Source organism: Lachnellula hyalina (assembly GCF_007821495.1).
Source record: "Lachnellula hyalina strain CBS 185.66 chromosome Unknown contig00007, whole genome shotgun sequence".
NCBI classification, from domain to species: domain Eukaryota; kingdom Fungi; phylum Ascomycota; class Leotiomycetes; order Helotiales; family Lachnaceae; genus Lachnellula; species Lachnellula hyalina.
The window spans coordinates 73155-100673 of NW_022157121.1; the positions used below are offsets into that span (position 1 = coordinate 73155).

The 27519-nt window shown below is 48.3% G+C and overlaps 9 protein-coding genes across 9 annotated transcripts; 4 read left to right on the forward strand and 5 right to left on the reverse strand.

The window, feature by feature from the left end:
- Positions 1–346: 346 nt before the first annotated feature.
- LHYA1_G000445 (uncharacterized protein) lies at positions 347–906 on the forward strand (the record flags this gene model as incomplete). Its single annotated transcript, XM_031145437.1, has 3 exons — positions 347–404; positions 460–776; positions 847–906. The coding sequence occupies 3 exons, from the start codon at positions 347–349 to the stop codon at positions 904–906; spliced, it is 435 nt and encodes a 144-aa protein (XP_031009181.1).
- Positions 907–2731: 1825 nt separating this feature from the next.
- LHYA1_G000446 (SDO1-like protein) lies at positions 2732–3317 on the reverse strand (the record flags this gene model as incomplete). The annotated part of the gene is made up of 3 exons (XM_031145438.1): positions 2732–2788; positions 2856–2979; positions 3154–3317. 3 exons carry the CDS (start codon positions 3315–3317, stop codon positions 2732–2734), a joined length of 345 nt encoding a protein of 114 aa, XP_031009182.1.
- A 665-nt stretch (positions 3318–3982) lies between these two features.
- LHYA1_G000447 (uncharacterized protein) lies at positions 3983–4754 on the reverse strand (the record flags this gene model as incomplete). The annotated part of the gene is made up of 3 exons (XM_031145439.1): positions 3983–4325; positions 4380–4620; positions 4667–4754. The coding sequence occupies 3 exons, from the start codon at positions 4752–4754 to the stop codon at positions 3983–3985; spliced, it is 672 nt and encodes a 223-aa protein (XP_031009183.1).
- Positions 4755–5157: 403 nt separating this feature from the next.
- LHYA1_G000448 (OPA3-like protein) lies at positions 5158–5827 on the reverse strand (the record flags this gene model as incomplete). The annotated part of the gene is made up of 2 exons (XM_031145440.1): positions 5158–5709; positions 5762–5827. 2 exons carry the CDS (start codon positions 5825–5827, stop codon positions 5158–5160), a joined length of 618 nt encoding a protein of 205 aa, XP_031009176.1.
- Positions 5828–6221: 394 nt separating this feature from the next.
- Positions 6222–9258, forward strand: plo1 (Serine/threonine-protein kinase; the record flags this gene model as incomplete). Its single annotated transcript, XM_031145441.1, has 4 exons — positions 6222–6524; positions 6574–7022; positions 7070–8699; positions 8749–9258. The coding sequence occupies 4 exons, from the start codon at positions 6222–6224 to the stop codon at positions 9256–9258; spliced, it is 2892 nt and encodes a 963-aa protein (XP_031009177.1).
- A 1330-nt stretch (positions 9259–10588) lies between these two features.
- On the reverse strand, positions 10589–12790 carry SKT5 (the record flags this gene model as incomplete). Its single annotated transcript, XM_031145442.1, has 2 exons — positions 10589–10854; positions 10906–12790. The coding sequence occupies 2 exons, from the start codon at positions 12788–12790 to the stop codon at positions 10589–10591; spliced, it is 2151 nt and encodes a 716-aa protein (XP_031009200.1).
- Positions 12791–16474: 3684 nt separating this feature from the next.
- chs-4 (Chitin synthase) lies at positions 16475–20176 on the forward strand (the record flags this gene model as incomplete). Its single annotated transcript, XM_031145443.1, has 2 exons — positions 16475–19697; positions 19749–20176. 2 exons carry the CDS (start codon positions 16475–16477, stop codon positions 20174–20176), a joined length of 3651 nt encoding a protein of 1216 aa, XP_031009251.1.
- Positions 20177–21603: 1427 nt separating this feature from the next.
- Positions 21604–23627, forward strand: btgE (putative beta-glucosidase; the record flags this gene model as incomplete). The annotated part of the gene is made up of 2 exons (XM_031145444.1): positions 21604–21808; positions 21880–23627. 2 exons carry the CDS (start codon positions 21604–21606, stop codon positions 23625–23627), a joined length of 1953 nt encoding a protein of 650 aa, XP_031009199.1.
- Positions 23628–24986: 1359 nt separating this feature from the next.
- On the reverse strand, positions 24987–27472 carry SPBC2A9.03 (putative WD repeat-containing protein; the record flags this gene model as incomplete). Its single annotated transcript, XM_031145445.1, has 2 exons — positions 24987–26216; positions 26270–27472. 2 exons carry the CDS (start codon positions 27470–27472, stop codon positions 24987–24989), a joined length of 2433 nt encoding a protein of 810 aa, XP_031009198.1.
- Positions 27473–27519: the final 47 nt, after the last annotated feature.

Here is a 27519-nt window from a genome sequence, read left to right on the forward strand (position 1 = left end):
TGATACAAGACACAAAGCGGATCTGTTGCCCAGTGACCCCCGTCCTGGTGCCCAGAGATATAGACTATCCCCTCGCAACTTCCAGACGAATAGTGACCGGAATTTACTACCAGCGCTGTGCACTCGTCGTCGTCGATAACATTCTTTTTCATCAACGACCTACATTCTCTTCCAGTCCGCAGGTCCGGATTCTTGCCATATACCCTATTTCGTTCTTTTCCCCGGACCATTTCACCACTCTATAAGCTTTAATCGACTTTGTACCAGTCAACACTTTTGGGAGAAGGGAATAGGATTTCAAGAATTGGGAAAGAGCAGGAAGACAACAGAGAAACTACTATACACCATGGGTAAACTCATCAAGAACCATTGGGCCCGCCTCATCGTCCTCACTGCTGCAATCTGTATGTTCATTTCTCTCCCAAAACGCACTTCACATCTCTAACTCTATATCAACAGACCAAGTAGCAGCAGCGATCGAAGGCTATTTCTGGCCCAAAATCTTCTGGGACTTCCTGACCAAGAACCTAGACGGGGCCGTCAAACCTATCCCCGTCCTGCAAACCATCAACCTGATCTCCGGGCTCGTCATGCTGGCATGGGAATGGCCGCTGGGATTCCTGGCTGGTACTGCTATCCACCGCAGTATCGAGGCGAGGCTCGTGGCGCTGCCGATGTGTGCTTTAGTCGCGGCGTTGATGTACCAGGCGACGAATCCGGCGATTTATTATGTGATAGGGATGGGTGTTTATTTTTGGGCTTATAGTGAGGGGGAGGTGTGTTTAATCCTATCCTATGCCATTCCCTTATACGGGAGTGAGAAGACAATATACTAACGGATAATAGGTCGTGGTAGCTGTACCGTGGTCTCTACCCCCACGTGGTGGTAATTTTGGCAAAGTATAGTCTTCATTCCTGAAGATGAAAAGACTACATACTGTACATGGTCAGGTGGAAAGATATAACATCTCCTCTTAGGTCATTTACAGATGTATATATCATAGAACATGACATGGAACAGATGAGCAATCTCTTTTAGCAGCATCAGCGTCGGCGTATCTTTAATGTGGGTGCATGGTGGGATGGGTAACGGATCGTTGCTTATGGGTTGTAATGTCGAGAGATAAATCTATCGATAAATCCCAAATTCTTACTCTCCTTTCCTTTTTTTTTCATTTCCTTTTTCTTGTGAAGTCCTAGAATTGTATCTCCTTTTCGTTCATTTACCTCCATCCCCCCCTTTCTCACTCACCTGACCCTCTTCCTCCCTAGCAAGCATATTATAGTATCCTCTCACCGTCTCATTACAATTTCCTCGCCTACTACTGTAACTACAACACCCATCCCCAAAAAGCCCACTGCGAAAGAAGGATTCTATGAATCAATCACGAGTTTGGTGCGCACAGGTGTGGTGGTGTGACTTCTTAAGCGCTTGCTTACAGTACTTCCCTGCCTCCTACAGTAATCCCACTTCAAAAATCTCACAACATCCATCCATCCATTATCCTCGTACACTTCAAGTTTCAAGGCTCCGAAGATGTCTGGCCTGCGCCTCATAACGCCGTCGTACGCACGCACATGACCTATTTCACTTACATGGTTGGTTACACTTGATCTGGAGAGGAAGGCTTTTGGGGTCCGAAGAGAAGTACGGGAAGAGAAGTACGGGAAGAGAAGTACGGGAAGAGAAGGAAGGGAGGGAAGGGGGGTTTGTTTCTTTTGGCGCTGTGATTGTGTGGAGAGGAGGTACCTGCTTATTCGTGTTTCATTTTGAGATTTTGAATCTGAAGGAGTGGGTTATGTAGTCGGGATCGATGCAATCTTTTGTAGTAGGTATACATTATTACCTTCTGTCAACGAAGCTATACTGCATAGTACCAGTCTTGGAGTATTGGTTGGTATATTACAGTATGATATGCTATGCCACTATAGCTAGTTCTGAAGTCGTGCTTTCATTTCATTGGCTGATGAAGGAAGATTTATTATTCATTCTTAGCTTGGCTTCTTCATCGTTCTTGGGCTCTTACCATACCTACCTAGGTATGATTGATGCAGCTAGGTACAGCCAGCGGAAAGCCAGCCGTCTTTTGCTGTATATAGCAGTACTCGTAACCTGTGAATCAAATCTTGTCGTGGTTATTTGTGGTTATTCGTGGTCGTGAAGGGTCTTCTAATGTCTATTCTGGAATATGCCGTAATGTAATATGACCTGTTGGGGTGGTACGAATTCGTTTCGGGAGAGGGCGGAGTGGAAGGAAGGGTTGGGGCTCATTGGACTTGGACTGACTTTGCACAGTACTGCTGAAGAAATAAATGCCTTCCATTGGCGATGGATGGAATGAATGTCTTTCTATTTTTGGAGGTGGGGAAGAGTACGGAATTAGGAGGTCGGGCTTCTTGCTAGGTACCCATAGGTATACGCAAGTGCAAGGGCTATTGTGAATGGTTACACGAGGGCTGGGGCTCTGTTGAAAGAAAGGAATGACCTTTTATCGTTAACCTTGTGATGGCACGCGCAACTGGAGACATCTGAGCATCCACTCGCAATATCACAATCACCGGACTAGGCAATAAACCACAATGTTGCTTTTGACGATTTTTTATTCTTATTCTTCCTGGGCATTCTCCGTAGAGAGCTAAGTAGCTTCGCCCACCATGATTTCAGGAACCATGTTCAATATTCTTATATGCCACCGTGCAAACGCTCATAATAACACCAAAGAAAATACATTTAGTGAGCGGCACGTGTACCCATGCTGTCGTTCGTGGAACCGGTTCGGCCTGCCGCCTGTGGTTACAAGATTGATTAGCATTTGATGTAAGGGGACGTGGGATAATGTAGGATATGTATGTACCTCGGTCTCTTGAAGAGTGCCCTTCTCTAAGATTTGCTTGATGACCTCCTCGTCGACGTGGGTGCCGAATTCATTCTCGAGAGTCGCATGAGAGGCACCGTCCATTGTGCCTTGGGCTCCGTGCCTGTAATAGAGAATATTAGTATAGAGTTCAGTTATGCAGTATGAACAAGATGAAGAGGTTGAGTTTGGGCTCTCTACTGGATGTGGGGTTGTAGTGTTTGACCCCGCACACATCAGGAGACGATGAATTGAGGGGTAAAGACAACAAAAAGAGGACAGGATTGAATAGACATACTTGTGCGTAACGAAGACCTTGAATGAGCTCACAACCTGTGCAAGCGGGATGGATTTGTCGCTCTTCCAGTCCTTGGCCGCCTTTGCATCGTCAACGAAGATGATGAAGTCCTCGTCGGCGCCCTTGTAGTGGATCTTGGTCTGGTTTGCTTCTCCGCGAGTCATGATTGCTGATTTGTATTGAGGTTCTGGATTTGGTTTGGAAGGGGAGGCTGGATTGAAGTTCGTGTTATTGATTTCGATGAAATATTCGGTTTGTATGAGGAACGTGATGGAAGTGGGAGATGTTGATGATTTTGTAGCTCCAGAGCCAGGAGTTAGTGTTCCTGGCTGGCGTGCTTTCCTAGCGGCGGAAGGCTACGTCACTGAACAAGGGTCCGCTCACGCAAGTCACCTGTCGATTTGTTTACAGAGTGAAAAAGAGGCTACTTGTCCTTTACTTTATTCATTGGACTGAATTTATTTCCAGTGGGGGTTTTACTGTGCATGCTTCCGCTTCCTGGTTTGCTATGCGGATATTTTGTCTAGGTGGGACGCGGCGCAACGTCATATTCCAGGGGTGGATGATCTGCCAAAACATCAAACTGGTCAAAGCTTTGGGGGAGAGATCCACGGAAAGGCCTAGAAGAGGGAGAAGGAGATCTTGGCATTTCGTATCTACTTTAAATGGGGCCATGGAGGTATTCTGCCCGTTCAGCTCGGCTCAGCTCAGTTCCTACAGATCCCCATACTTTGTGCAACTTGTTCATCTGTCAGTAATGTGCAATGCCAGCTCTTATAAATCCTTCTGTGATCTCTGCCTTGAGTTCTTGTCTGTGTTTCAGTAGGTATTATACCAAGTATTCCTGCTCCCAGAATTTTATGATATCTTCAGCCACAGTCGAGCCCGGCTCTGATACCAAGCTCCTAATGCATTTCTGGCCATCTAGGGTGGTAGCAGCCCCAGCCAGTTCCCCCATGGTGTGAACAACATCGCTCAGGAGATTCTTAGGGTGTTCCGGCATTGGTGGCGTGAGGAAACAGTATGGCAGTAAGGTCATCTCAGGCCTTGCTCGTGGCATATATATCTCCTCTCTTGTTGAAACGAGTTGTCGCTGAAATTTGAAGAGCGTGTCTAGTATAGAGCGGGTGGAGAATAACGGAATAGTGGGCATGTCGAAGGCAGAAAGAAGGCTTGGCTGGTATCAGCATCATTGAAATACCAGACCAGAGCCTAAGACTACTAACCTGCACTGGAGATTCATGTACGGGATTGTTCCACTGCCGTTGGGAGACTTCTCTTGTAGCAGAAAGATGATGCCAACCTGGCGCCCACCTGTCAGGTGATAAAGCCTCTCGATACGTGCCATTGCTGTTCCAGTGTGTTCAACATCTGAGGCGGAGAGAAGGAGAAGGCGAAATAATTCTCGGTGGTCGCGGTTGTGGCGAGGGACCTGTATTGCCAAGTCGTGGGTTTCCAGTGACTGTTCTGAGGTTATGTTAGCAAGTGGTGGAAACCAGATCACAAAGCTTACCTTGCCATCTTACTTGTTGCTCAGCAAGGAGCTTTGCTGGAACAGCGGCCCACTCACTTCTCTTCCGCAGGGAAGTGCAGAACAACATTGCTGTAGATTGTTATTAGATAGAGGTGATGCTGTCAAAGGCTGTAACTAGGTCACGAGGAGTGGGAATCGTTTTGACCGAAGGGGACAACACAATTTTGGTAAGATCTGGGAGATGGGATTGATTGTATGTAAAGTAGAATGTACATTTGGGAGGTCCTTGAACGCCTCAGTTTTATGAAGCGAAGACTTTCCAAGAAGCGAGTTTTGCCCAAAATACCTAGGTACATAGGTGTATGTATACATAAGGCCTGGAACTTCAGAATGCCAGGAACCTGTTCATACCCATTTTGATCGTACAAACGTCTTCCCCTTCTTTGAGTGGCAATAATAAATGACCCCGACCAGGGCGGAAAGCCTCTGCATGCTCTTCGAATCGGCCTGCGTACGCAAAAAGCTAACCATCAGGAGAGTAATGATACGGACTGCTTTTGCTTCCGACTTGCATTCCGCATCTCTTCAATAGCTTGCTCCAGAGTCTCAACCTTGTTTTGCTGCTGCTGCTTTGCTTCCTCCAGCTCTTTCTCCTTCTCGACAAGTTCCTTCAACTTCTCATCAAGAGCAGCTATCTTCAGCCCATTCGAATCCGGTTTCCCCTGCGCTCGTATATATTCGTAGAGTATTAGGCCTATAGCCACTGAGAGGATGAAAGCATCTCCAATGACATCCGCAAAGAGATCCACAGCTTTCGTTTCTGGCAGGGGCCGGAACTTCCGCCGCCATATACTCTTCGGGGCCTCCTTTTGGCTTTTCTTGGCCTTCGTCTCGTCCTGCCGGGTTTCTTCTTCTGTCTTGACTGTAGGTGCCTCTGCCTTCTCCTTTGCCCTTCTCTCGGCCTCTATATTTCGAAGTAATGTTACGGACATTCGCATATTGATCTGGTGCATCAATTGACCATATTTGGCGGCGGATTTGCGAAACCTTGGATGGTCATGGGCTTGGGCTTTGATCCAATTCTAGAATAGATTAGTTGCAGGTTCCAAGCATCAAGAAATCTGCAAATCTTACCGCGCCATATTTGGAGACATGTCTTATAAATAGACCTCCCAATTTGAATAAGGGAAGGGGGACCATAATGCTGGCTTGAGGAGAAAGTTGTTTATTGAGACCATTTGATGTAGCGGTTTTTGGTCGACTATTGACACGTTCATATAATGGACCCGCGATTCATATCCAAGTCCGTCATGCGTACATCAATGAATCCTTCCATCTAGCATGTTCTACTATTTGTGAGGATTCGTAGACGGTATCAATGCAGTGAAATTGTTAGTCATCTACTATAATCGTCGTTGCCCTGCCAATACGAAGATCCATATTGGGACACGCCAACCTTATTTACTCTCACTAGGATGTGCACGATCGTGAGACCACCATACCTTTCAACGACTTCGACATTTCGCAGCAATCGCCAAATCTGCAAGCCCGTCCGTCTTTATTCCTGAAGTCCATTTCCAGACGCGGATTGAAAATGGAGGCGCTGTCACCCAGGGATACGAATGCCCCCATTCGAAATAAACAAGCAGCCCAGAAGCCGAAAGCTCCCGCCGGCAGACCGATCCAGAAGGAAAAGGACCACCCACCCCCGCCCCCAGAGGAGGTTCAAGAGCCTCCAAGCTCAGATCGGAAGGATGGAGCCATATATCGAACAGGCCGCTTACTTGGAAGGGGAGGCTTTGCTATATGTTATGAAGCACGCTTGTCGGGTACAAAGCAGACATATGCCTTGAAAATTGTCAAGAGCCATATGCCACAAAAGAAGATGGAACAAAAGGTCGGATCTATTCTTCCAATAATCTGAAGAGAAACTGACAATCATGAAGTTTCAAACCGAGCTCCAGATCCATTCGAAGATGAACCACCCCAATATCGTTCGATTCCACAGAGCATTCGCCTACGATAAATGCACATACTTAGTACTGGAACTTTGCCCCAATGGTTCTCTGATGGATATGGTCAAGAAGAGGAAGTTTATAACTGAACCTGAAGTTCGGTTTTGGGCCGTCCAAATGGCAGGCGCAATCAAGTACATGCACGCAAAAGGCATTATTCACCGTGATCTGAAGATGGGGAATATCTTTTTGGACAAGGACATGAACGTCAAAGTCGGCGATTTTGGTCTGGCAGCTCTCTTCATGTCAGGCAAGGACTGGAGTTCTTGCCGAAGAACAACCCTGTGCGGTACCCCGAATTATATTGCCCCTGAGATTCTTAGCAAGGACAAGCAAGGACATGATCATGCAGTTGATATCTGGAGTTTGGGGATCATCATGTGAGTTTGCCTCATCTACTATCCTCTGAATCAACTGACAGAAACAGTTTTGCCATGCTCACCGGGAAGCCTCCTTTTCAATCAACCACAGCGGACGAGATATACCGCAGAGCGCGTGAGCGAGAATATGACTGGCCTAAGCTAAATACTTCGGAGAATTTCATCTCCCAAGAAACGAAGGATTTAGTTTCCGATATGCTCCAAGCACCCGAAGAACGGCCAGATCCCGACACTATAGTCCAGCATCCGTTCTTCACATGTGGTTGGATGCCACAATCCAGCGAAATGACTCCGGATCTACGTGAGATGGCACCTGCTGGTGAGCAATTCCTCTCGATTGGTGTTCGAGCCGGCAAATCCAACATTTATCTACGAAATTTGAAGAAACTGGCTGCACAGTGCGACGTTGGCCCTTGGAATCCGCCGAAGTCACACACAACTACATATCGAGAAGTTGCTGCAGAAGAGAAAGCTGGCCTTACCCCAGCAGTCCCCTTGCCCGACGGTGTGGTATATCGACCTTTTGCTGAATGGGTAAAAGAGCAGTCGCAACTAGTTGTGGATGATGAAGACGATTTTGAAGGATCATCGGTTGCTCCAAAATCTAAGCCAGTCGAGCAGCTGCGTTTACCAGCAAGTCGTCCGGCTACCCAGAGTTATGCAGCTCAACAAAGAGCGAGACCTGGAGCATCAAACCTCAGTCAAGCTGTCCGAGCGGGCAGGACACGTCAGCCTTCGGGACAAAGTTCGAAATCCGCTGTAGAAAGCAGTTTAGGACCAGCTATTAATATACCCACCCGAAACAAGTCCCGAAAGGATGAAGAAAGGGTTTCTGAAGAAGTGGCCGATGTTGAAGACCGACTTGCGAATGATTTAATGAATCAACTCAAGAAGCCCGTTGTAGAGAAGAAATCAAAGGAGGTCCAAATGATCGATCTCACTGTTGAGAAACCGGCGTCGATTTTCAGCCCCCGCGAGAAACTCGAGCTATTGCCAAACACAAAACCTGATCATGTATTAAAAGGTCTTCAGCGACTTCAAGCCGAATTGGAGCGAGCACTCAACAGCAGATCTATGGCTTTAGAGTCACGCCGAACAGCACCACATCCGACAATCGTTGTGAAATGGGTCGACTACACCAATAAATTTGGGCTTGGCTACATCCTAAGTAATGGCAGTGTCGGATGCATCTTTAGGGGAACACCTGTGGACCCGGCTGATGATAGCAAAGGGAGACTACCGCCGTCGTGTATTGTTGTCAGAGATGCGGAAAGGCATTTGCAAAACAGGGGGAACCCTGCCTATGTCGATCGACACCAGATTGTGCCGATTTCTGGGCCCAAGATAGAGTTCTATGAGAATGGAGGCGAAAGAGGTATTTCTCGCGGCAAAGTCAGCGCCCAGAACTACAAGATCACTGTTAAGGACGGTGAGAGCGGTAAGTTATCTCGAGGCGTTGACGAATGCGATGACCGCAAGCGAGAGAAGATCGTGCTCTGGAAGAAGTTTGCAAATTATATGACCGCATTTGGAAGAGATCAAGAGTACCCTTACGAAACATTGGCAATTGCACCCCCAGAAGACCAAACAGAGGCTACCGTTGGTCGGGATGTCATCACCTTCTATCAACGATGGGGTGACGTTGGCTGTTGGGGATTCTCCGACGGCCATTTCCAGGTTCGTTCAATTCACTTATGTATATCTGACCTTTACTGACTTCTTTCAGTTCAACTTTCCAGACCACACTAAGATTGTAATCTCTGCCGACGGCGTTTGGTGCGACTTCTATCACCTCCCATTGGAAGCTGCTCAGGATCTCTCTTCCAAAGGCACGATTCCCGCCCAAGCCCTGGATGACCGCCAACATCTCTCCTACCCGCTTCAAACTCTCCTCAACTTCTTGGTGAAACCAAGTCGATCCGGCAAATCTACAATTCGCAAGCGCCCAGAGATCGACCCTATGATGCAAGGAATTCCTGTCGCCAACGATTTCCGCAAGAAAATCGAGTTCATCAGAGACATTGTCAAAGAATGGGTCAGCAACGGCGGTATTGGAAACAGTAACATGGAACCTAATGGCCGCTTGAAATGGCTTGGTTGTAGAGAGACAGTCAATGTCAAAGTTCCCTACAAACATGTCTGGGTAACGGTTGGCTCTAGAAACAACGACGATCGGAGAGTTGCTTGGTTTAACCCAAGGAAGCCAGAAGCAAATATCCCAGACATCGTTGTATGAGTCTAGAGCTGCCTCTCGGCTCCAGTCCTTCACCATTCCTTCTTCGTGTCTGTTTAGAGCTTTCACCACAACGTGAGGTCTGCATCACTTATGACTGATGCTATGTTACGAGCAATGTTATTTATAGCGTTATGAGGCGGCGTCCAGGGGTTCTCATTCTTTGCATAGCGTTACGCGTTCGGCGCAGGCGGCGTTCTCGTTACTAGACTTTCTTTTCCTATACTTACGGGTGCTTAATGAATGGATGTGTGATTCATTCTTACATATTGCTAGCTGAAGATTATTATCCTGCGGGATATTGTTTTGGTATTGCCTATCAGCGCTTTGGGGCATGGGGCTTGCAAGTAATAGAAAGAATGATACCTAAATATCCCTCCATACCCTATCCTGTTTCTCTACTCGTATTGTGACAGACAAAGTTGTGAATAGGTTTTGCACGGTTCGCATTGTCTCTAATGTCTTGTTAGTGGGATAATGAAAATGGGTTGGAGGGGATGACCAAGCACAAGAGTTGAGGGAAGGTGGGAGAGAGGAATATATATAACAATTATCTACTGTATCCCTAATTATCTCACATCCGCTTGCTTCATTATATGAACGTAAAGCGAACAGAGAGCGGTACAGTAGAAGAATAACATAAAAAGGTCATACATTCATCTATAGTAGAACTTATAAGTTCCATGCATGACTGTTAAGTTGCAGAGGAAGGAAGGAAGTGGGATCAAGGTGATGGTAGAGAATGAAAGGGCACAGGAGTACAGCAGGGAGAGTAGTTCCGGTGGAAAGGGGAAGCGAGGACGTTGCCGGATCGCTGTTGGAGAGAAATCAGTTGAGAAGCTAGGTATAGTAGAGAATAAGGGGGGGGGCGGGGGAATAACGGGGAAGCGGACCAGGAACTATGGCTTATTAGTAAGTAAGTAGGTAGGTAGGGAGCGAGGATCTTGGATTGGAATAGGTAGGTAATGACCGAAGAAAAGCAAGTCAAGTGAAGTGAGGCAGCAGTATACTTGTATACTACTAGTGTCTTCAAACCACATATCTCATTTCGTAGATTATCCGCTCCAATGCAATTACAAACCCGTCAATGCCCAATTCGCAACCACCGAGCTATGCCCTCTCATCTGCAATCTATGCACCGAAACTATGCGCAGAGCCCAGAAACGCCCGACCATGCATGCTGCAACGAGACTCGAAACAGGCGCGCCATATATACAACGTGACATGCCATTTCGATCAACGCCTAATCATTCATTCTTCAAGTTCCCCATTTTAGTGATACTATTCCTCATTTCGCTATGTTTTGTATCATTCATCATGTTTCCCATCATTCTTACATAACAATGCAATCCTTATCGGTCTGCCCCGTCTTTTCGTTCCCGCTCGCTGTCTTCTTCATCTTGCTGTTCCGAGGTGCTTCGACATCCATCGGTGTGCCGCCGCTCGCGGCGGCGCGGATGGCTGCTAGTCTATGTTTCGCGCGCTCGTCACCTCCATCGGCGGCCTTGACGTACCAGACGTTCGCTTCGAGGACGTCTCGTCGTGTGCCGATGCCCATTTCGGTGAAGTAGCCTACGGCGTACTCGGCTTTTGTGAGGCCTAGGTGTTGTTAATAAAACGAGGTATGAAACAGTATGAAAGTATACATACCCAACTCAGCTGCTTGGCGCGCCCACTCGTATGCCTCGTTCTCGTCCTTCTCAAGCACGGGCTCTGCGCCAACCATATACCAAGCACACAAAGCCATCATGGCAGCAGGGTGACTTCGCTGGGCCGCTCCGGTGTAGAAATGAACACTCAGTGCTGGGTCTCGCGGACACGATAACTTCCCGTGCTCGTAGGAATCACCGAGAATGTAACATGATTCTGCATGCCCGAGATCTGCGGCTTGTGTAAAAAGCTGAGCGGCATAAACCTCATCCTGGAAAATATCATCACCGTATCCAGTAATGTACAAAAGTCCAAGATGATAAGGAGCTGCGTTATACTGCATGTCCGCTGATTCTGTTGCTCGCTTCAACCATTTCAAGCCTTCCCTATACTTGTTTAGACCCAAATCTCCAGATAAACACGCTCTCCCAAGGCGTGTCATCGCCCCTGGATGGTTCTTTGAAGCTGACTGCCTGTAGAATTGCACAGCCTTTGCTGGGTCTTTCCGGCTGCCCCATCCAAATTCATAACATAATGCAGCTCGGTATCCTGACTCTGCGTGACCATGTTTACTTGCCGACACGAATAGAGGGAACGCTGTCCCGTAGTCCTCCTTGCCTTTGCTGAAAAGCCCGGATGCATATCCATCGGCCAAATAGTATTGAGCAAAGGGATAACCCTTGTCGGACAATCTCTGCAGTATATGTTTGGCTTCACTTAGTAATTCTTGTGGTGAAGATTGTGGTTTGTCGACGTAAGGGCTGTCGAGATCGCGCCCCCCAGGTTTTGGGCTAACCTTCCGCGGTACAGGGCCAGTATCCTGACCAAGCCCGTTTTCTTGTGCAGCTTGTATCAGGAAGATGGCAAATGCATATTGAGTTTCAGCGTCGTTCAACTTCTTTACATTTTGGCGATACATGTCCAGTGTCTTTGCCATGCTTAGAAGAGATGCATTTGAGCCCACAGCGGACCTGAGCTGCGAATTGTCCATCGAAATAGGAGCCGGTGGTGGTTGAGGGTATTGCGTATTGGTCAGGTCCACATAAGACATTGGCCTGCTATCAGATCTCGCCGAATTTGCTGAAGGAGCACGCGGCCCTCCCCAGCCTGGTGAGTGTGGCGTCATATATCCTGATGGGGAACGTCCTCTCTGTCCCATATCAGAATACGCAGATATAGGCCGTTGCTGCTGTATAGGGGTCCGCCTAGCCCCTTGTAGTGTGGGCGTCAAGTGACGACCTATCGAAACACCAGCTTCAACTGGATTATTTAGTGGTGCATTTGGACTATTACGACCTGATAGACGTGTGGGATTGTCACTCCCTTCTGAGTTATGCGCTTGATGGTGATATTGCAAACGAGGCACTGGAGGATTCGTTGGATCATTCCCATTCTCATCTATTCGGTCCGGATACCCGCGTCCTGCTGCATTCCTATTGCTCGAGGAACCACTGGACCTTGGACTTGAACTGTCCACATAAGATTTGACGGCCGTCTGTGGTTGTTGGACCTGCCCTGATTTATTTGAATTGTACGTTGTTCGGTACGGGATATCCTGTATAACTGGCATCATCTTGGGCTCTGAAGGGTCCAATTCCCGCTCCTCCATGTAGCCTTCGGAGTCAACTGAAATCTGCCTGTCATGGCCATCTCCACCTTCAATCCTGGCACTTGATGGCCGTGGTGGCCAGTCTCCTTGTTGAACATTCACTCGAACTGGAGACATTGGTGCACCAGCTATCCTCCCTGTAACGGGTATAGGTATTGTAGGCAAAGATTTCCTTCCCATGTTCTCTTTCGATTCGCCATCTGCAAAAAAGTCTTTCGGGGATTCGATAGTAGGCATAGGACTTCTGTTCATCGATTCGGGAGAAAGTGTCGCCATGATGTTCTGGCAGTTCGCCTGGAGGAGCTTTGGGTCGGCGACTTGACACTTATAGCTAATCGTTCTGGTCTCCGTATCTTTTCCCCACGGCAGCCGGCTCTGCCGTGTGTCACTCTTCACTACTTGTACTGGGACTGTAGACTAATGTTGGTGGGATGTTTTTTGCGGGCGCCCGGTGAAATTCTAAAAGTATCTTTTCTCTTCCTCCGCCAAATGGGCGCAAGGCCAGAGGAAGCTGGGGAAGAAATTGGAATGCTGGCGGCAGCGAAAACAGATTAGCATTTGTCAAGAAAACTATGCTGGAATGTCTTCCCAGGACTCCGAAGAGTCCAGCAGTTTGTCTTACCTGGGGCTAGCCGCTTCTGCAAGGAAAAAAAACGAAGGTTAAGGTACATGTGCAGACTAAGGCCAGTCTTCTCGGAAGGCTTAGAAAGGCTGTATTCAATGAAAAATAGTCGTTGTTGGCCTGCTCAGTGCTCAGCAGATTTACATGTTAGATGTTGGTTGAAGAGTCAATCAATGGTCGGCAGTGCAGTGCAGTGCTCAGTGGTGTGGGGTGGTGAATGGGATACCTGAGGTACTAACGAACGGGTTTCGGATTCACGTACTTTTAGTACATCAAAATGTTATAGTGGCGATCAACACCCCTGTTTTGGCGGGTAAGCTACACCGACCGACTGCACTGCACCTGCCCTGTCTGTCCTGCGGTCAGCAAGACGTGACGTGCTAGGGACAAGAATAGCGCGCAGAATGATACAGCATTGATCTTGGGTGAGCTGGGCTGGCCTGCGCTTGGTTTTGTTGATTTTCACGCGTCTTTGGGATCAGATGAATCAAAGTCTCGTCTCTTTGGAACGCTACACCGACTCCGCGGTACTGTAGTGTAGGTATGCAACCAAATCGGCAAGAACGGATACAGTGCAGTACGAGTACCGAGTACGAAAGGTAAGACTTACCTCGTACCTACGGACGCGCCAGAGCACGTCAGGTCAGGTCTTTCTGCTGCAAGAGCACTCAAGAGCCAAGAGTCCGTAGGTAGTGCTGGAAGTGGATTTGGTAGAAGCATGTACAGGGACAGATGGACCTGTCACAAACCCTGCACCATACAATATATACGACGGACGATGCGACGATACTGCGGTGTTTTTGCTCAGATCTTATGCCGTGTTCCCTCCCCTTCCCCGTTGCTGGGTGGGGTGCATCACTGAAGGCCGCAGAAGGGGCTGCTTCCAGTTGAAGAGACGTGAAACCTGCGGGGAAACAAATGCAATCCAATTCGAGAAGGAATCATAATGTACAGTAGCTGATCAAAGTCAAAACTTCAAACAAGCATTGACCTTATGCATGCGCCGGGAATCTTTTGTTTCCGGAGCTTTGCTTTAGACAGGGTTCTCCAGATCCTCTGAAGATTGAGGGGTATAAGTTGCTATGGACGACGAGGAAACGATGTTTTCATGTTAAACTACCGGTACATTCCTGGCACGCGGCCTGAAACCAAATCCAATACCTACCTAAGATCTGACACGTACTCAGAAAGTCACGAGTCTACAAAAAGATCCTTCTATTAAACGCCGAGTACTGTATTTCTTCACCTTTCACTCCTCCTCGACGTTAGATGATAGTTGAAGCTTTTACTTTCTCCCATTTAGAGTTTCTTTAGTTTAGTGTAGTACTTCGTAGAGTGAGTCCGTTGAGATCGCGGGAAGTCTGGTTGGAACCCGGCCCGGCCCTAAGATCTGAAGTAACCACATGATATGATGGGATTTTCTGCGCTTCCCCTGAAAGTGAACCTCTTGGGCAAAGGTGCATTTCTATTTCCATTTCCAAATCCAGAAGCCTCTCATCATGTTCCTCCTTTCAACTTGGCACACTACTGACATACCGCACAAATCATAGCTTGCCTAGTGACTACAAGGACCGTTATTTCCGGTCCCGAAGCTGGTACGAGAGATTCCCGTTCCCGTTGTAAAAATTCTGCTCCGCCACATGTGCGACCAATACGGTACCTACCTAACCTTAAGTAAAACCACCTCAGGTTCCACCAGCGCCGAGCGCTTCAGGGCGCCCATAAAAGCGCTTCGTGGGCATCTATTTGTGGACTTTGTGTTGTACAGAACTCGTGGCGTTTTGATAGATTCTGCACCTGAGCTGATCTCATCGGTTCACCGGGTGGAAGCTCGGCATTTCGAGAGAAGAGAATGCCCATGAACGGGATGAGGCTCGAGCAGACTAGGAAATATCAAAAAGTAGCAATTTTCCGGGAGAAGAAGATGTGCAAGAAGTAAGAAATATATTTACAGGCCTGGAGAATCATATGGGTTCCTTCAAGGTTATCATGATTACGACAACGTCTCCTTGAAGCTTTACAGAAGCTTATTCTCTCGGGCTTCCGAGGCTATCCGATGTACTGTAGTTCTTTCGAGATCGGTGATAATGTATTTTCATATTTCAATAGTAACAGAGCTTTGGAATAGATAGCCTAAAAGGTTCATTAGACAATTGCTAACGACGCTACCCATGAGGCAATGCAAGCCTCGACTCGAGAACCTCGTATTGCTCGCTGACCATTCAAGATCGATCGGATGCTTCTGTAAAAATACGTCTGTCTTCCTTTTCGTATCGCGAGTTTCTCATAGGAATACGACTACTGAGTACGAGGAGATATTAGGCTGGAAATGCGATATGCCAGGCGCATGAAGCTGTTGTTATGCAAAAAGAGCGGTTGTGTTGTTGCCAAATTTGAATCGCCTGGGGCAACAAAAATGAAAATAGATGCACCATAAATCGGCTCTTTACCGCTTCTGGCCCATATTTATGGATTTGCTGTTTTAGCGAACAAAACATTGGCTAGGGCAGGGGTAGGGGTAACTGGGCCGGGCAGCGAAGGGGAAGGTCTGCAATCCTCTCTTGAACTTCAAGGCTCAACGCCAACGTTCAAGGAGGAGACCATCGCGGGCCTCTTTATACCACCTATCTATAGAGTATACCCCTCATTCGTTTATTTAGCCCTTTTCACGGCCTGTCCAGTCGCTCCTATTTGTTTGTGAAACCACGACAAAACCTCACTGTCGCTTTCCTGTTTTGTCGAACCACCATCCTCAACCGCCGGCCACTGCGACACGATCAATCAATCTTGTTAAGGCAAGAGCCACAACTCTGCACCTCCTACCTCTTCTTCAAGCCTGCCCTTCTGTCGTCCAAGGTTTCGGCAAACAGCCTGCCTATATCATATCACAACATCCAATAACTATCAGTTTCGGCGAAGGATCCCGCTCTGCTTCAAGCCACCACTTCTTGCTTGTGGTCGACCAAGGAACGGTGCCCCCGCTTGAAACTGAACAAGCAGGGGTTGGTGAATCTGACAAACAAACATTCTTTACTGACAACTACACTCTTAACCAACATCATCATTGTACGTGCGTGTGCTACCTTCACTTCCACCTCTCTATTCCCCCCCTTTCCGTCTTGGAAACTACAAACACTCTCGCTTCGACGTACATAGCTGTCCACTGCTTGGGAACACGAGCCAGAGGCAGGGTTCACCTGTGCAAACATATCCCAAGATCTTCCAGCTCCCGTCGTACAACCAGCCTGTCACTTCACATGCATGGCGGAATTGCAGCTCTGCATCGCAAAGCACTTCTGAACGCTAGCAGTTTCTGACGAGCTATTTACTATAGAAATATGTCGCAACCCAACGTCAATGATTCTCCCTCCCGAGAACACCGATCAAGACGAAGACATGATGAGGAGGCTGGATACAGTTCCGTTTCGATGGCACCTCCAACGCCAACGCGGCATTCTCGCGGACCCTCAAAGACATCCTTCACGGAGACGCTCCCTTCGCCGCTGACACCCACCCATACCAATGAGCAAATGGCTCAACCATTACGAGCAGGAGGAGGAGAGATACATCGGAAACGCAGTCTGATCCGTCCAGAGCGAAATAGAATCGATCGCGATCACCCAAACTATCATTACCGGCAACATGCTGCGAACATGCCTGTCCAGCCCTCTTCAACGGGAAATGACCCAATATATGAAGACTTGGAGGCCGACGCCGCAGCTACAGAGACCTCTGGACTCCGATCGTCCAACGAGGCCGAATCCGATGCCTCCCCTCCTATGAAGAAGAAAAGCAGACGGGGCCGTGGCGCCGGACCAGACGATATCGTTTCTACCGAGAAGGCTGGGCATGGGGCCCGCTCTGGTGGCAACAAGTTGACCAGAGAGAGAACGCCAAAGATGACCAAGGAAGAGAAAGAAAGACAAAAGGCCCTAGACACTGTGAAGCCACCAAGTCTATGGAACGTATACTGTGCATTTGTTACTTTCTGGTGTCCCGACTTTGTCCTCAAATGCTTTGGATTTAATTCGAGAGCACAACAAAGAGCATGGAGGGAAAAGATGGGCTTGATCAGTATCATCCTTTATATTATGGGTTTTGTGGGTTTCTTGACCTTCGGATTCACGGCGACTGTTTGCGGCACCCAATCTGTTCGATTGCGTGTAAATGAAGTTGGTGGAGGATATATGATCTTCCATGGGAGTGCGTATGACTTGTCAGAATCTCATCATCCTGCTGCTAAAGGAATCACCGACAATGCGAACGTCCTATACGATTTGACAGAAAAGCATGCCGGCCAAGACGGCAGCTTCTTGTTCCAGAACGTAAATGGAAAATGCAAGGACCTGATCACCCTCTCGACCGGATCAGATGTTCCCACGAATTCAAACAAAGATCTTGCGTGGTACTTCCCCTGCACGACTTTCAATCAGGATGGGTCGACTGCTGTCAACAAGACCATCCCCTACTACTTGGGATATTCATGCCACACCATCGCAGACGCTCGCACGGCTTTCTACGACCTTCGGAGCGCTGGTGATGTTTATTTCAACTGGGACGACATCAAAAATAACTCTAGGAATCTAATGGTTTACTCCGGAAACGTTCTCGATCTGGATTTGCTGAAATGGTTCAACGGAACAGAAGTCACAGTGCCGTCACGATTCGTCCAGCTGAGCGACCGGTCCACTGCTGCCAATGCGGCGGTACATGGAAAAGATATGACCCATGCTTTTCAGACCAAGGACGAGAAGGCGATGGCTCAATGCTTCGAACAGATTATTAAGGTTGGAAGTGTGGATACTGAAACTATTGGTTGCATTGCTTCCAAAGTCGTTCTCTACGTGTCTTTGATCTTTATCTTGGCCATCGTCCTAGCCAAGTTCGTCCTAGCTCTCCTTTTCCAATGGTTCCTAAGTCGTAAATTCGCTGCTTCCAAAACTTCTCAGTCCTCTGATCCAAAAAAGAGAAACCGTCAAATTGAGGATTGGTCAGATGATATCTACCGAGCTCCCCCTAGAATTCCTGGAGATATTGGAAGTACAGTAGCTGGGTCTGACAGGTTAAGCAAACGGGGAAGCACCTTCTTGCCAACAACTTCGCGTTTCACAAGCCCGTACGCACCAGAAAACCGATTGTCCCGTGTTGGTCGCCCACCACCAACTACTATGGCCAGCCAAACTTCGACTGCACAGCTAATTGGGTCCAAGCCAATGTTCAATCAGGGAAACAGTAGCCGCACTAGCTTCTTGCGGACCGATTCAAATGGATATGGCGCTCAAACAGATATCGAAGGACCAGGCCCAGCAGGTTATATCCATGAAGCCGTTGTGCCTCAGCCGCCTGCCGATTGGCAACCGTTTGGTTACCCTCTTGTTCACACTATTTGCCTTGTCACTGCATACTCAGAAGACGAACTTGCTATTCGGACCACTCTTGACTCGGTCGCCATGACGGACTATCCTAACAGTCACAAGGTCCTTCTTGTCATTTGTGATGGTATGATAAAAGGAAAGGGACAAACCATGTCAACACCTGAAATCTGTTTGAGCATGATGAAAGACCATGCCGTTCTTCCTGATGAGGTTCCGGCATTCTCCTATGTTGCAGTCTCAAGTGGATCGAAGAGACACAACATGGCCAAGGTTTACTCGGGATTCTACGATTATGGTGCTAACTCGACCATTCCCTCGGACAGGCAACAGCGTGTGGCAATGATGTGCGTGGTTAAGTGTGGTACACCCGACGAGGCAAGCAAGAGCAAGCCAGGTAACAGAGGCAAGCGCGACAGTCAAATTATCCTCATGTCCTTTCTGCAAAAGGTCATGTTCGACGAGCGTATGACGGAGCTGGAATTCGAGATGTTTACCTGCTTATGGAAGGTCACTGGGATGAAACCCCATTACTACGAGACTGTTTTGATGGTTGACGCCGATACGAAAGTGTTCCCCGACAGTTTGACGCACATGATTTCTGCCATGGTTAAAGATCCAGAGATCATGGGTCTTTGCGGAGAGACGAAGATTGCCAACAAGAGAGCTACATGGGTTTCTGCCATTCAAGTCTTTGAATATTTCATCTCCCATCATCTGTCCAAGTCATTCGAATCGGTTTTCGGTGGTGTCACCTGTCTCCCCGGATGCTTCTGCATGTACCGAATCAAGGCACCAAAGGGAGGCGCGAACTTCTGGGTTCCTATCCTGGCCAATCCTGATGTTGTGGAGCACTACTCTGAAAACATTGTCGACACATTGCACAAGAAAAATCTGCTTTTGCTGGGAGAAGATCGATACCTCTCGACGCTCATGCTTCGAACGTTCCCTAAGCGTAAACAAGTCTTTGTTCCACAGGCCGTATGCAAAACTACCGTGCCTGAGGAGTTCAGCGTCTTGTTGTCTCAAAGACGTAGATGGATCAACAGTACCGTACACAATCTCATGGAACTTGTCCTCGTCCGGGATTTGTGTGGTACCTTCTGCTTCAGTATGCAGTTCGTTGTCGGTATCGAACTTACTGGCACTTTGGTCCTCCCTGCCGCTATTGCATTCACCTTCTACGTCGGTAAGTAAAGTGCGAGTCTTCTGGGAATCAAGTTGCTAATGATATGTACAGTAATCGACTCAATCGTTCATACGGTACAAGTCATTCCACTCGTGCTCTTAGGTTTGATCCTCGGTCTGCCCGGTGTTCTCATCGTCCTCACAGCTCACCGCTGGTCGTACGTCGTCTGGATGTTAATCTACCTGATCTCCCTGCCCATCTGGAACTTTGTCCTCCCTACCTACGCGTTCTGGAAATTCGATGACTTCTCGTGGGGCGATACCCGCAAGACGGCCGGTGAAAAGACCAAGAAAGCGGGGATTGAGTACGAAGGCGAGTTTGACAGCTCCAAGATCACGATGAAGCGATGGGATGAGTTTGAGAAGGAGCGCAGGCTCAAAGCTAGTGCATGGGGCAGTAAAGAGGGCAGTACGATGACGGGTCTTTATCCTCGGCAGCATCCTGGGTATGAGGACGAGTACTCGGATGTGGGGATCTAAAATGTATGAAGATGGGTCGAGGGATGCATTGGTTGGTTGTTCGCATAGCCTGTTTCCAAATTGGGCTTATTGGGTTGCTAAGAAGGCGTTTTTGCTGCCTTTGGTCATTGTAGTAATGCGTGCTTTGCATAGGATAGGTGTTGGTCTATGACCTTTTGAATTAATGAAGAGTTCCTGTTGGAATAGTTCCTTTCATTTACGATGGTTATAGTTGGCTTGCGTTTGTGAAAAGAATGGAGCAGGTTCCTCACTTGTCTCGGCATGTCGGTTAAACTGAACTAAAGTGGTTGGCGGTACTCGTATTCATGATGAGCATATCCATAATGGCATAGACCCAAGTAAGAGGAGCCGTATCAGAGACATAGAGTTTGCCTATCCTATCCTATCCTATCGTATCCGGATTCCGGATTCCGGTGACGATGATACGAACAGTAAGTACGCCGTACGGCAGATGAGCAGCGAGCATCCATCCATGCAATCATGCAATTTCCTTTTCTCGCTTGGGCCCTGCAACTCAGGGGGAAGATCTGAACGGATTCGGCAAGACCCCGCCAGCAGGGGGGCTGAATTAAGGTTAGTGGAGGCGAGACCGGTGTGTGGTATGTTTCCTTTTCGGGCTCAGAGCGTGCATTGCCTTGCCTTGCCTTGCCTTGCATTACCTTGCATGACGGTGACGGTGACGGACAATATTGTTTGTTCGTTATGGACAACCCACCTATAGGGAAGAGTGGAAAGGGGTATGTGGGGATGACCGGTTTGAGAAGACTATGATCTATTCATGAGTCTATGAGAGGACATATGAATTGAATTGAATTGAATTGAATTGCAGCGGTAATATTGGACCGTTGAAGCCAATCGTCAGTGGCACTTGGCGGGCGTGGATTTCTCCCCGCAAATTACATAGAAGATGAAAAGCCCGACTGGCTATACCTCGCCCTTCTCCTTTTTCCCTCCTGGGACCAATTGCAGCCAAAGAGAAGTATCCCCTTTATCAAATTATAAAATCAATAAACAGCGATCTCACTCTCCCTGGGCCACCCGCTACTGCACTGTGCACTTGGCGGGCCCGAAGCGATGAAAGACCCAGCAGTAGTGCGGCGCTATATCAGTCAGGTACGGGCACACGTTGACAGGGGTACGAGCAAGGGTCATCTTGGAGGCCCTTAGTTGGGTATATACTACTCCACATCCCCCAACCGCTACACCCTTCTTTTCTCTCTCTGTTGTCGATGTTGATGCTGTGATACACCGTCGTACCTTCATTTCCATCCTCCTCAAACCACTACCACTACCGCTTCACTCTTTCAGCGGGCACTCGTTATTGTCGATACCTACCCCTACGTCTTCACGAAACTCTAATACCTTCCTATAACTATATACGAATAATACCCTTCTGCGCAACCAACACAAAGAAGTAATCACTCAAGATGAGGTCTGCAGGTGTAGCCATTACCATTGCGGCAATTGCAACTGGTGTCAGTGCTGGGAAAAGTCACCTTGCCCGCCGTCATGCTCACAATGCATTCCACCACGAGATGCCTAGAGAGCTGGTCACTGTAACTTCCCTTCCACCTGGAGAAACTTGCGGATGCACGACAGTCTGGGTCACCGTGACCGCCGGAGAGGGTGTCGGTACGTTGAAGACTCCAATTGGGATCTTGATCATGATATTGAGTACATATGCTAATACCATCCATCTATAGCTTCTCTGCCTCCTGTTTCTACAGCCACCGTCGTACCTATAGCCCTTGCCCCTCCACCACCACCCGCCGCACTTTCAAACACTTCAGTATCAGTTCCGATCACATCTTCAGCGCCGAGCTCTTCAGCCCCGATACCAATCATATCGCCATCTTTGAACTCTTCTTCCGCCGTCCCAACCACATCTTCAGCCCCCAGCTCAACCGTGATTCTTGTCAGCTCAACAAGCACGATTGCCAACGTCCCAACCCCATTGGCAACTACGTGCCCAACCCCGGGCGTCTACACGATCCCAGCTACAACCGTTACCCTGACCTCGTCCACCACCGTCTGCGCTCCTGCATCCGCGACGGTCACCCCTGGAACTAACACCATTGGAGGCGTTGTGACCGTTGTTACAACTGCGACAACTGTTGTCTGCCCCTATGCCACTGTTTCTACCAACTCGGGCGTTGTCACGAGCACCATCTTGACCACTAGCTATGTCTGCCCCTCGGCCGGTACATACACCATTGCTCCTATCACCACCAGTGTCTCTGCTGCGACAACTTGCGTCTTCCCAACCCCAGCTTCATACGCACCAGGCACCTACACTCAACCCCTGATTGTGACGACCATCACGGCAACCGACGTTGTTGTTTTCTGCCCGTTCGCTTCGTCGACGGCTGCTCCATCCACTTCGTCTGTTGCCCTTCCAGTAACTACCTCATCCGTGGCTATTCCAGTGACAAGCTCGTCCGTTGCTATTCCAGTCACTAGCTCGTCCGTTGCTGCTCCACCAACCACCACATCATCGGTGTCAGTTGCTCTTCCAGCCACCACATCATCTGTTTTCTTTGCTCTACCAGTATCGTCAGCTTCCCAGGCACAGAGCTCTGCTTCTGCTTCCAGCTCCGCACCAAAGAGCTCCTCGAGCTCTGGTAGCAGTGTCAGCATCGGATCAAGTGGCGACCAGTGGGCTATGACCTACACCCCTTACTCTTCCAGCGGAGGTGGATGCTTGAGCGAGGCCCAGGTCGCAATTGACATCGCGGCAATCAAGACCGCTGGCTTCAAATCTGTCCGTCTCTACAGCACCGACTGCTCGACCCTCGACTTCGTTGGTAAGGCAGCCAAGATCGCTGGTCTGAAATTAATCCTCGGTGTTTTCATCGACACGAACGGTATCTCAAAAGCCGAAGAGCAAGTCAGCGACATCGTGGCATGGGCTCAATGGGACCTCGTCGAGCTTATCGTCATCGGTAATGAGGCAATTTTCAACAAATACTGCACTGTGCAGGAACTCGCCGATTTCATCTCATCCTGCAAGACCAAGTTCAGCGGCGCTGGATACTCCGGCCAATGTACGACCACTGAGCCCCTTAACGTCTGGCAAGAAAGCGGTGTCACCGACCTTCTATGCCCCCTTGTTGATGTCACTGGTGCCAACATCCATCCCTTCTTCAACGCGGACGTCTCGCCCGATCAAGCTGGATCATTCACCCTCGCCCAGCTTCAGATCGCCGACAATCTCTGCGCAGGCAAGTCCGCTATCAACTTGGAGTGTGGATGGCCTTCTTCCGGTGAATGCAACGGTTTGGCATGCCCCGGTGAGGACCACCAGGTTACCGCTATCAATGCCATCACGAAGGCGGTTGGAGGAAAGACAGCCCTGTTCTCTTTCACGAACGATATGTGGAAGTCGCCAGGTGATCTCAACTGCGAGCAGTTCTGGGGCTCTATCCATCTCTTCGTAGACATAAGCCTCTAAATGCAGCCAAGCATCAATCAGCCTCATTAGTATCGCCATCTTTATCTTTTGTTCTGAATGTACAAAATAAAGTGGAGGGAAGGATATAGAATCACGCTTTACTTGAGCTGGTCTGGATCTGGAGAAAAGAGGGAGTATCTTTCAGAAGATAATGAAGCTAAGGTAGTTATCTCTGAGTTTCGTGTCTTGTGCATATAATGGCATGTCAGTAGTTTCAATGCGATGCGATGTGGAATATATCCTTGTCTATGGGCAGGGGGCCTCGGTCGATGTTATGATTGTGGTTTTACTGTACGTAACTTTTAGTGTTTATTAACTTATACCAATCGAATCCTTTAGTATATCAATAGGACAATTTGCTTGCTGTCTGCCCTTTCTTACCTTATGTCATGCTTTGACATGTACAGATAACGCTTATAATAGGTAGGTAGGTAGGTAGGTAGGTAGGTAGGACTTGGAGAAGAAAGAGTAGTGTGAAGGAACAAGGTATGTAATCTTACTTATTCTTCGCACATAGCGACTATGTACGGAGTAACAGAACGAACGGCATAGGATAGCCATGAACCATGTCAGTCACTTGGTGTCTCTTTTCTTTTCTTTTCTGTCTGGATTTGGATTCCAGAGAGAGCCTTGAACGGCTACGAAGACTGTTTCTTGCCTTGCCTTGTGTCAAAGGATCAATAGAGAAGTTGCAATGAAAAACCCCCGGAGGATCTTGCTTAAGTGTACGAGAAGGCGACAAGCTTAACTCGGAGCAGAACAGAGACAGGAAATGACATCTTATGAGACATTGATTTCCCTGCAAGCAGATTGTACAACGATGAATAATCTTGATTGATTCATTTACGACTATGTACTATAATCACACCTTCCGCCCCTAATCCTATAACTTATTCTCGCTTCGCAAACGTTCCATGCACTCACATGAAAACATTCAGTCTATCCCCCATGTTCCATCACCCTAAATACATCTTGAATGCTATTGCCCTCCATATGTTTGTCGTGCATAGGTCATAAAAACGGTATCCAGATCCATGCAATGTGCCGTAATGCAGGAGACGCCGCCGAACCGGATAGGAAAAGTGTAAATGTAAAATGCCTCGCAAGATAAAATGAATGACGCCGGTAAATGCCATGCCATGCCACGCTACGCGTAACCTCATGATTATAAAATAAAAAGTCTCAGTGAGAGACAATGCCCTAGACTCCCTTCCATCCTTCCATCCTTCCATTCCATCCATTCATCCGTGGTATCATTGAAAAGGAAATAAAACGCCGGTGTGGTGTTGATGCTGACAAAAGAAAATATCGGACCATTTCAGACTCTCAAAGGGCGTAACTGTACAGTGCTCTTCGCGTCTAGAAATGGTCCATCGTGACTCCAAGCTGTGCTGCCCTTCTTTGTCGGTGAGTGATAGTTCCTCTTGACTTTGAATGACTGACGAGATCTTCATCATCAGACATCCAGTCAAACCCCGTCGATCTCCGGCGATATCTGTCGGACTTTTCTCGTAAGGCTTCGAGCCCATGAAGTCCGTCTCCAGCAAAATCGCATCGTTCATACTGCATAATACCGCCCCTCATGCTGTCGCAATTGGCCACGATCAAGTCTTGCCCGTCATTTGTAAAGTCCACGCCCCCAATCTCGCCGAAGAAACTCAATGTCTGCTTGCTCGTGAAGGTCTGCGCATCAATTACGCTGACAAAATCCGCTGGCTCTGCCGCAACAAGAACCCTCTTTCCGGAACCCACAGGTGAAAATTGGAGTTTCCTGGCACCTCCCATTTCAGCTGCGATCGTAGCAACCGCTTGGGCAATTCCGGAACTAGAAGTCCACTTTCTTGCATCCCATATTTTGATCTGCATATCCTGATTTCCGGTGGCGACAGTCCAGCCATCATCTGCCCAGTCGCACGCAAATCCAAAATCACGATGTCCATCCAAGCTCTGGAGGACCTCTCCAGTTTCCGAATTGCAGATCATGACTTGCCGGGTGTCACCCACAAGAACTCGAAGGCGTTGGTCTGGTGAGATGGCGCTGCAGTTTATGGCATGGTCATATTTGTGCTCGGCGACGAACTGATTTGTATTGACATCCAGAATTCGAAAGCCCTGGTCATTTGAGGCGAAAGCAGCCACAGGAAAGGAGGAGCTCCGAGATGAATGGACTTGAATATGATTCGTGATGCTGTTCATTTCATCGGTAAGGAGACCTTCAGAGTGCTTAGTGTCCTTGTGTGACCTCAGATTCACAAGGGCATACTCTCCACAGAACCCACCAGCAACAAGAATGTCATGCCCAGCAGCCAATGTAGAGATTTGAATGCCACCTGGAAAAGCAGCCGCATGGAATGGCTGAACATTTGGAGATTCGAGGTTCATGACCACGGATTCTGGGCCTTTGGTGGTGCTCGAGGGGTTCCATTGAAGAATTTTTGATTTGCTAGTATAGAAAATGTTATCTCGGGATACGCAGGACATGAGATTCCTAAGTTGAAAATGTGTCAAGTGGACATTGTGATCGAAGTCCATTCGCCGAAACTTGAAAAAGTTCTCGTGGTCCGATAGCCTCGCACCATTAAGCCGTGGCTTGAATCATCAAGTCAGCTTCTGTCAATACCAAGTCTAGGAAGAATACTCACATGCCACTGGTGCGTAAGTCTGACATTGGTATAGTTGCTGTAAGTTTGTCGTCGCATTTGTCTGGCCTCAAGCCGAGAGACTCCTAATTCGGTCCAATTGATCCTCTGGATGTCACACAGGTCCCCCTGTAGATCACTACGTCGGATTGGTTGAAGATTCTCGACAAACCTTTGCCGATGAAGTACAGGCAGAATCGGACCTCGGTTCCGTCTTCTCGATTCGTCGTTTGGAGACGTCGACATCCCCCAGTTGTAGAGGAAGTCTCCTAGGCTTAAATTTGACTGGTCTTCCACTTCATGCTGGTCAGCGTCGGACTCTTCTTCCCAAGTCATATCCACGAAAGATAAATGAGATGCATTTAGGGGGCTTTGAGGTTGCACCAAGTCATTCGTTGCTGCGGCTGTAGATGCAAGGCCTATACCACTCTCCAAAGCAAATGGAAGCACTGCAGTCATTTCTGTACTCTGAACTGAAGAGATATCTGGGAGTGACACGTAATCGGCAACTTGCGATGGTCCAGCAGAACCATGCATTGTTTGATGTATTACTTGAGAGTGAGGAATATAGGGCACAAGAAAGGGATGAGTACTGTTGTTTGTGAATGTCCCATGTTCATCTGTCACTATGTCCAATTCCACATGTTCTTGCCCGTCCTGGATGTGTTGCAGGTGTTGAGATACTTGTGACATTGTTGCTGGCAAATCGGGAGTATTCATGGAATCGGTGGCAACGCTGTTCTCCTGCTCGTCTTGTGAATGAGGTGAATGCGGCTCTAAAGCAGGCAGACCGGTATGGAGAGATACGTCTTGGTTGTGGTGATTTTCCATAGATGAGAAGTGCGTATCAATATGCAGACTGGTGAAGTTATCGGGGCCCATGACTTCGGCGTCTAGCAGATCTAGCTCAGCATTCAATGCCTCCGCGTGTGAAAGAGTCATAGTCAAAGCCGCACCTCCATCTGACATATCTTGGTCTTCATCCATGGAATCATAGGAGTCGGCTTGCTGTGCCAACTCCCCCCGTTCGTCCCGGTTATCTAGGCCCATATCGCTCACTGGTGTTGGCGCAAAGGTATTCGCAAGTCCAGTGAAGTTGTGTGAATTTGATCCCACAGGAGATGTGAAGCTATTTCCATTGTATGTGCCGTTGCCAGAAGGAGATATGGAGTGGTCTTGGGGGGGAGTTAAAGGATCCAGTAGCATTGCGCTGTCCTACTCGTGCCGGTACTCCTCGTCTGCGAGATCCGATG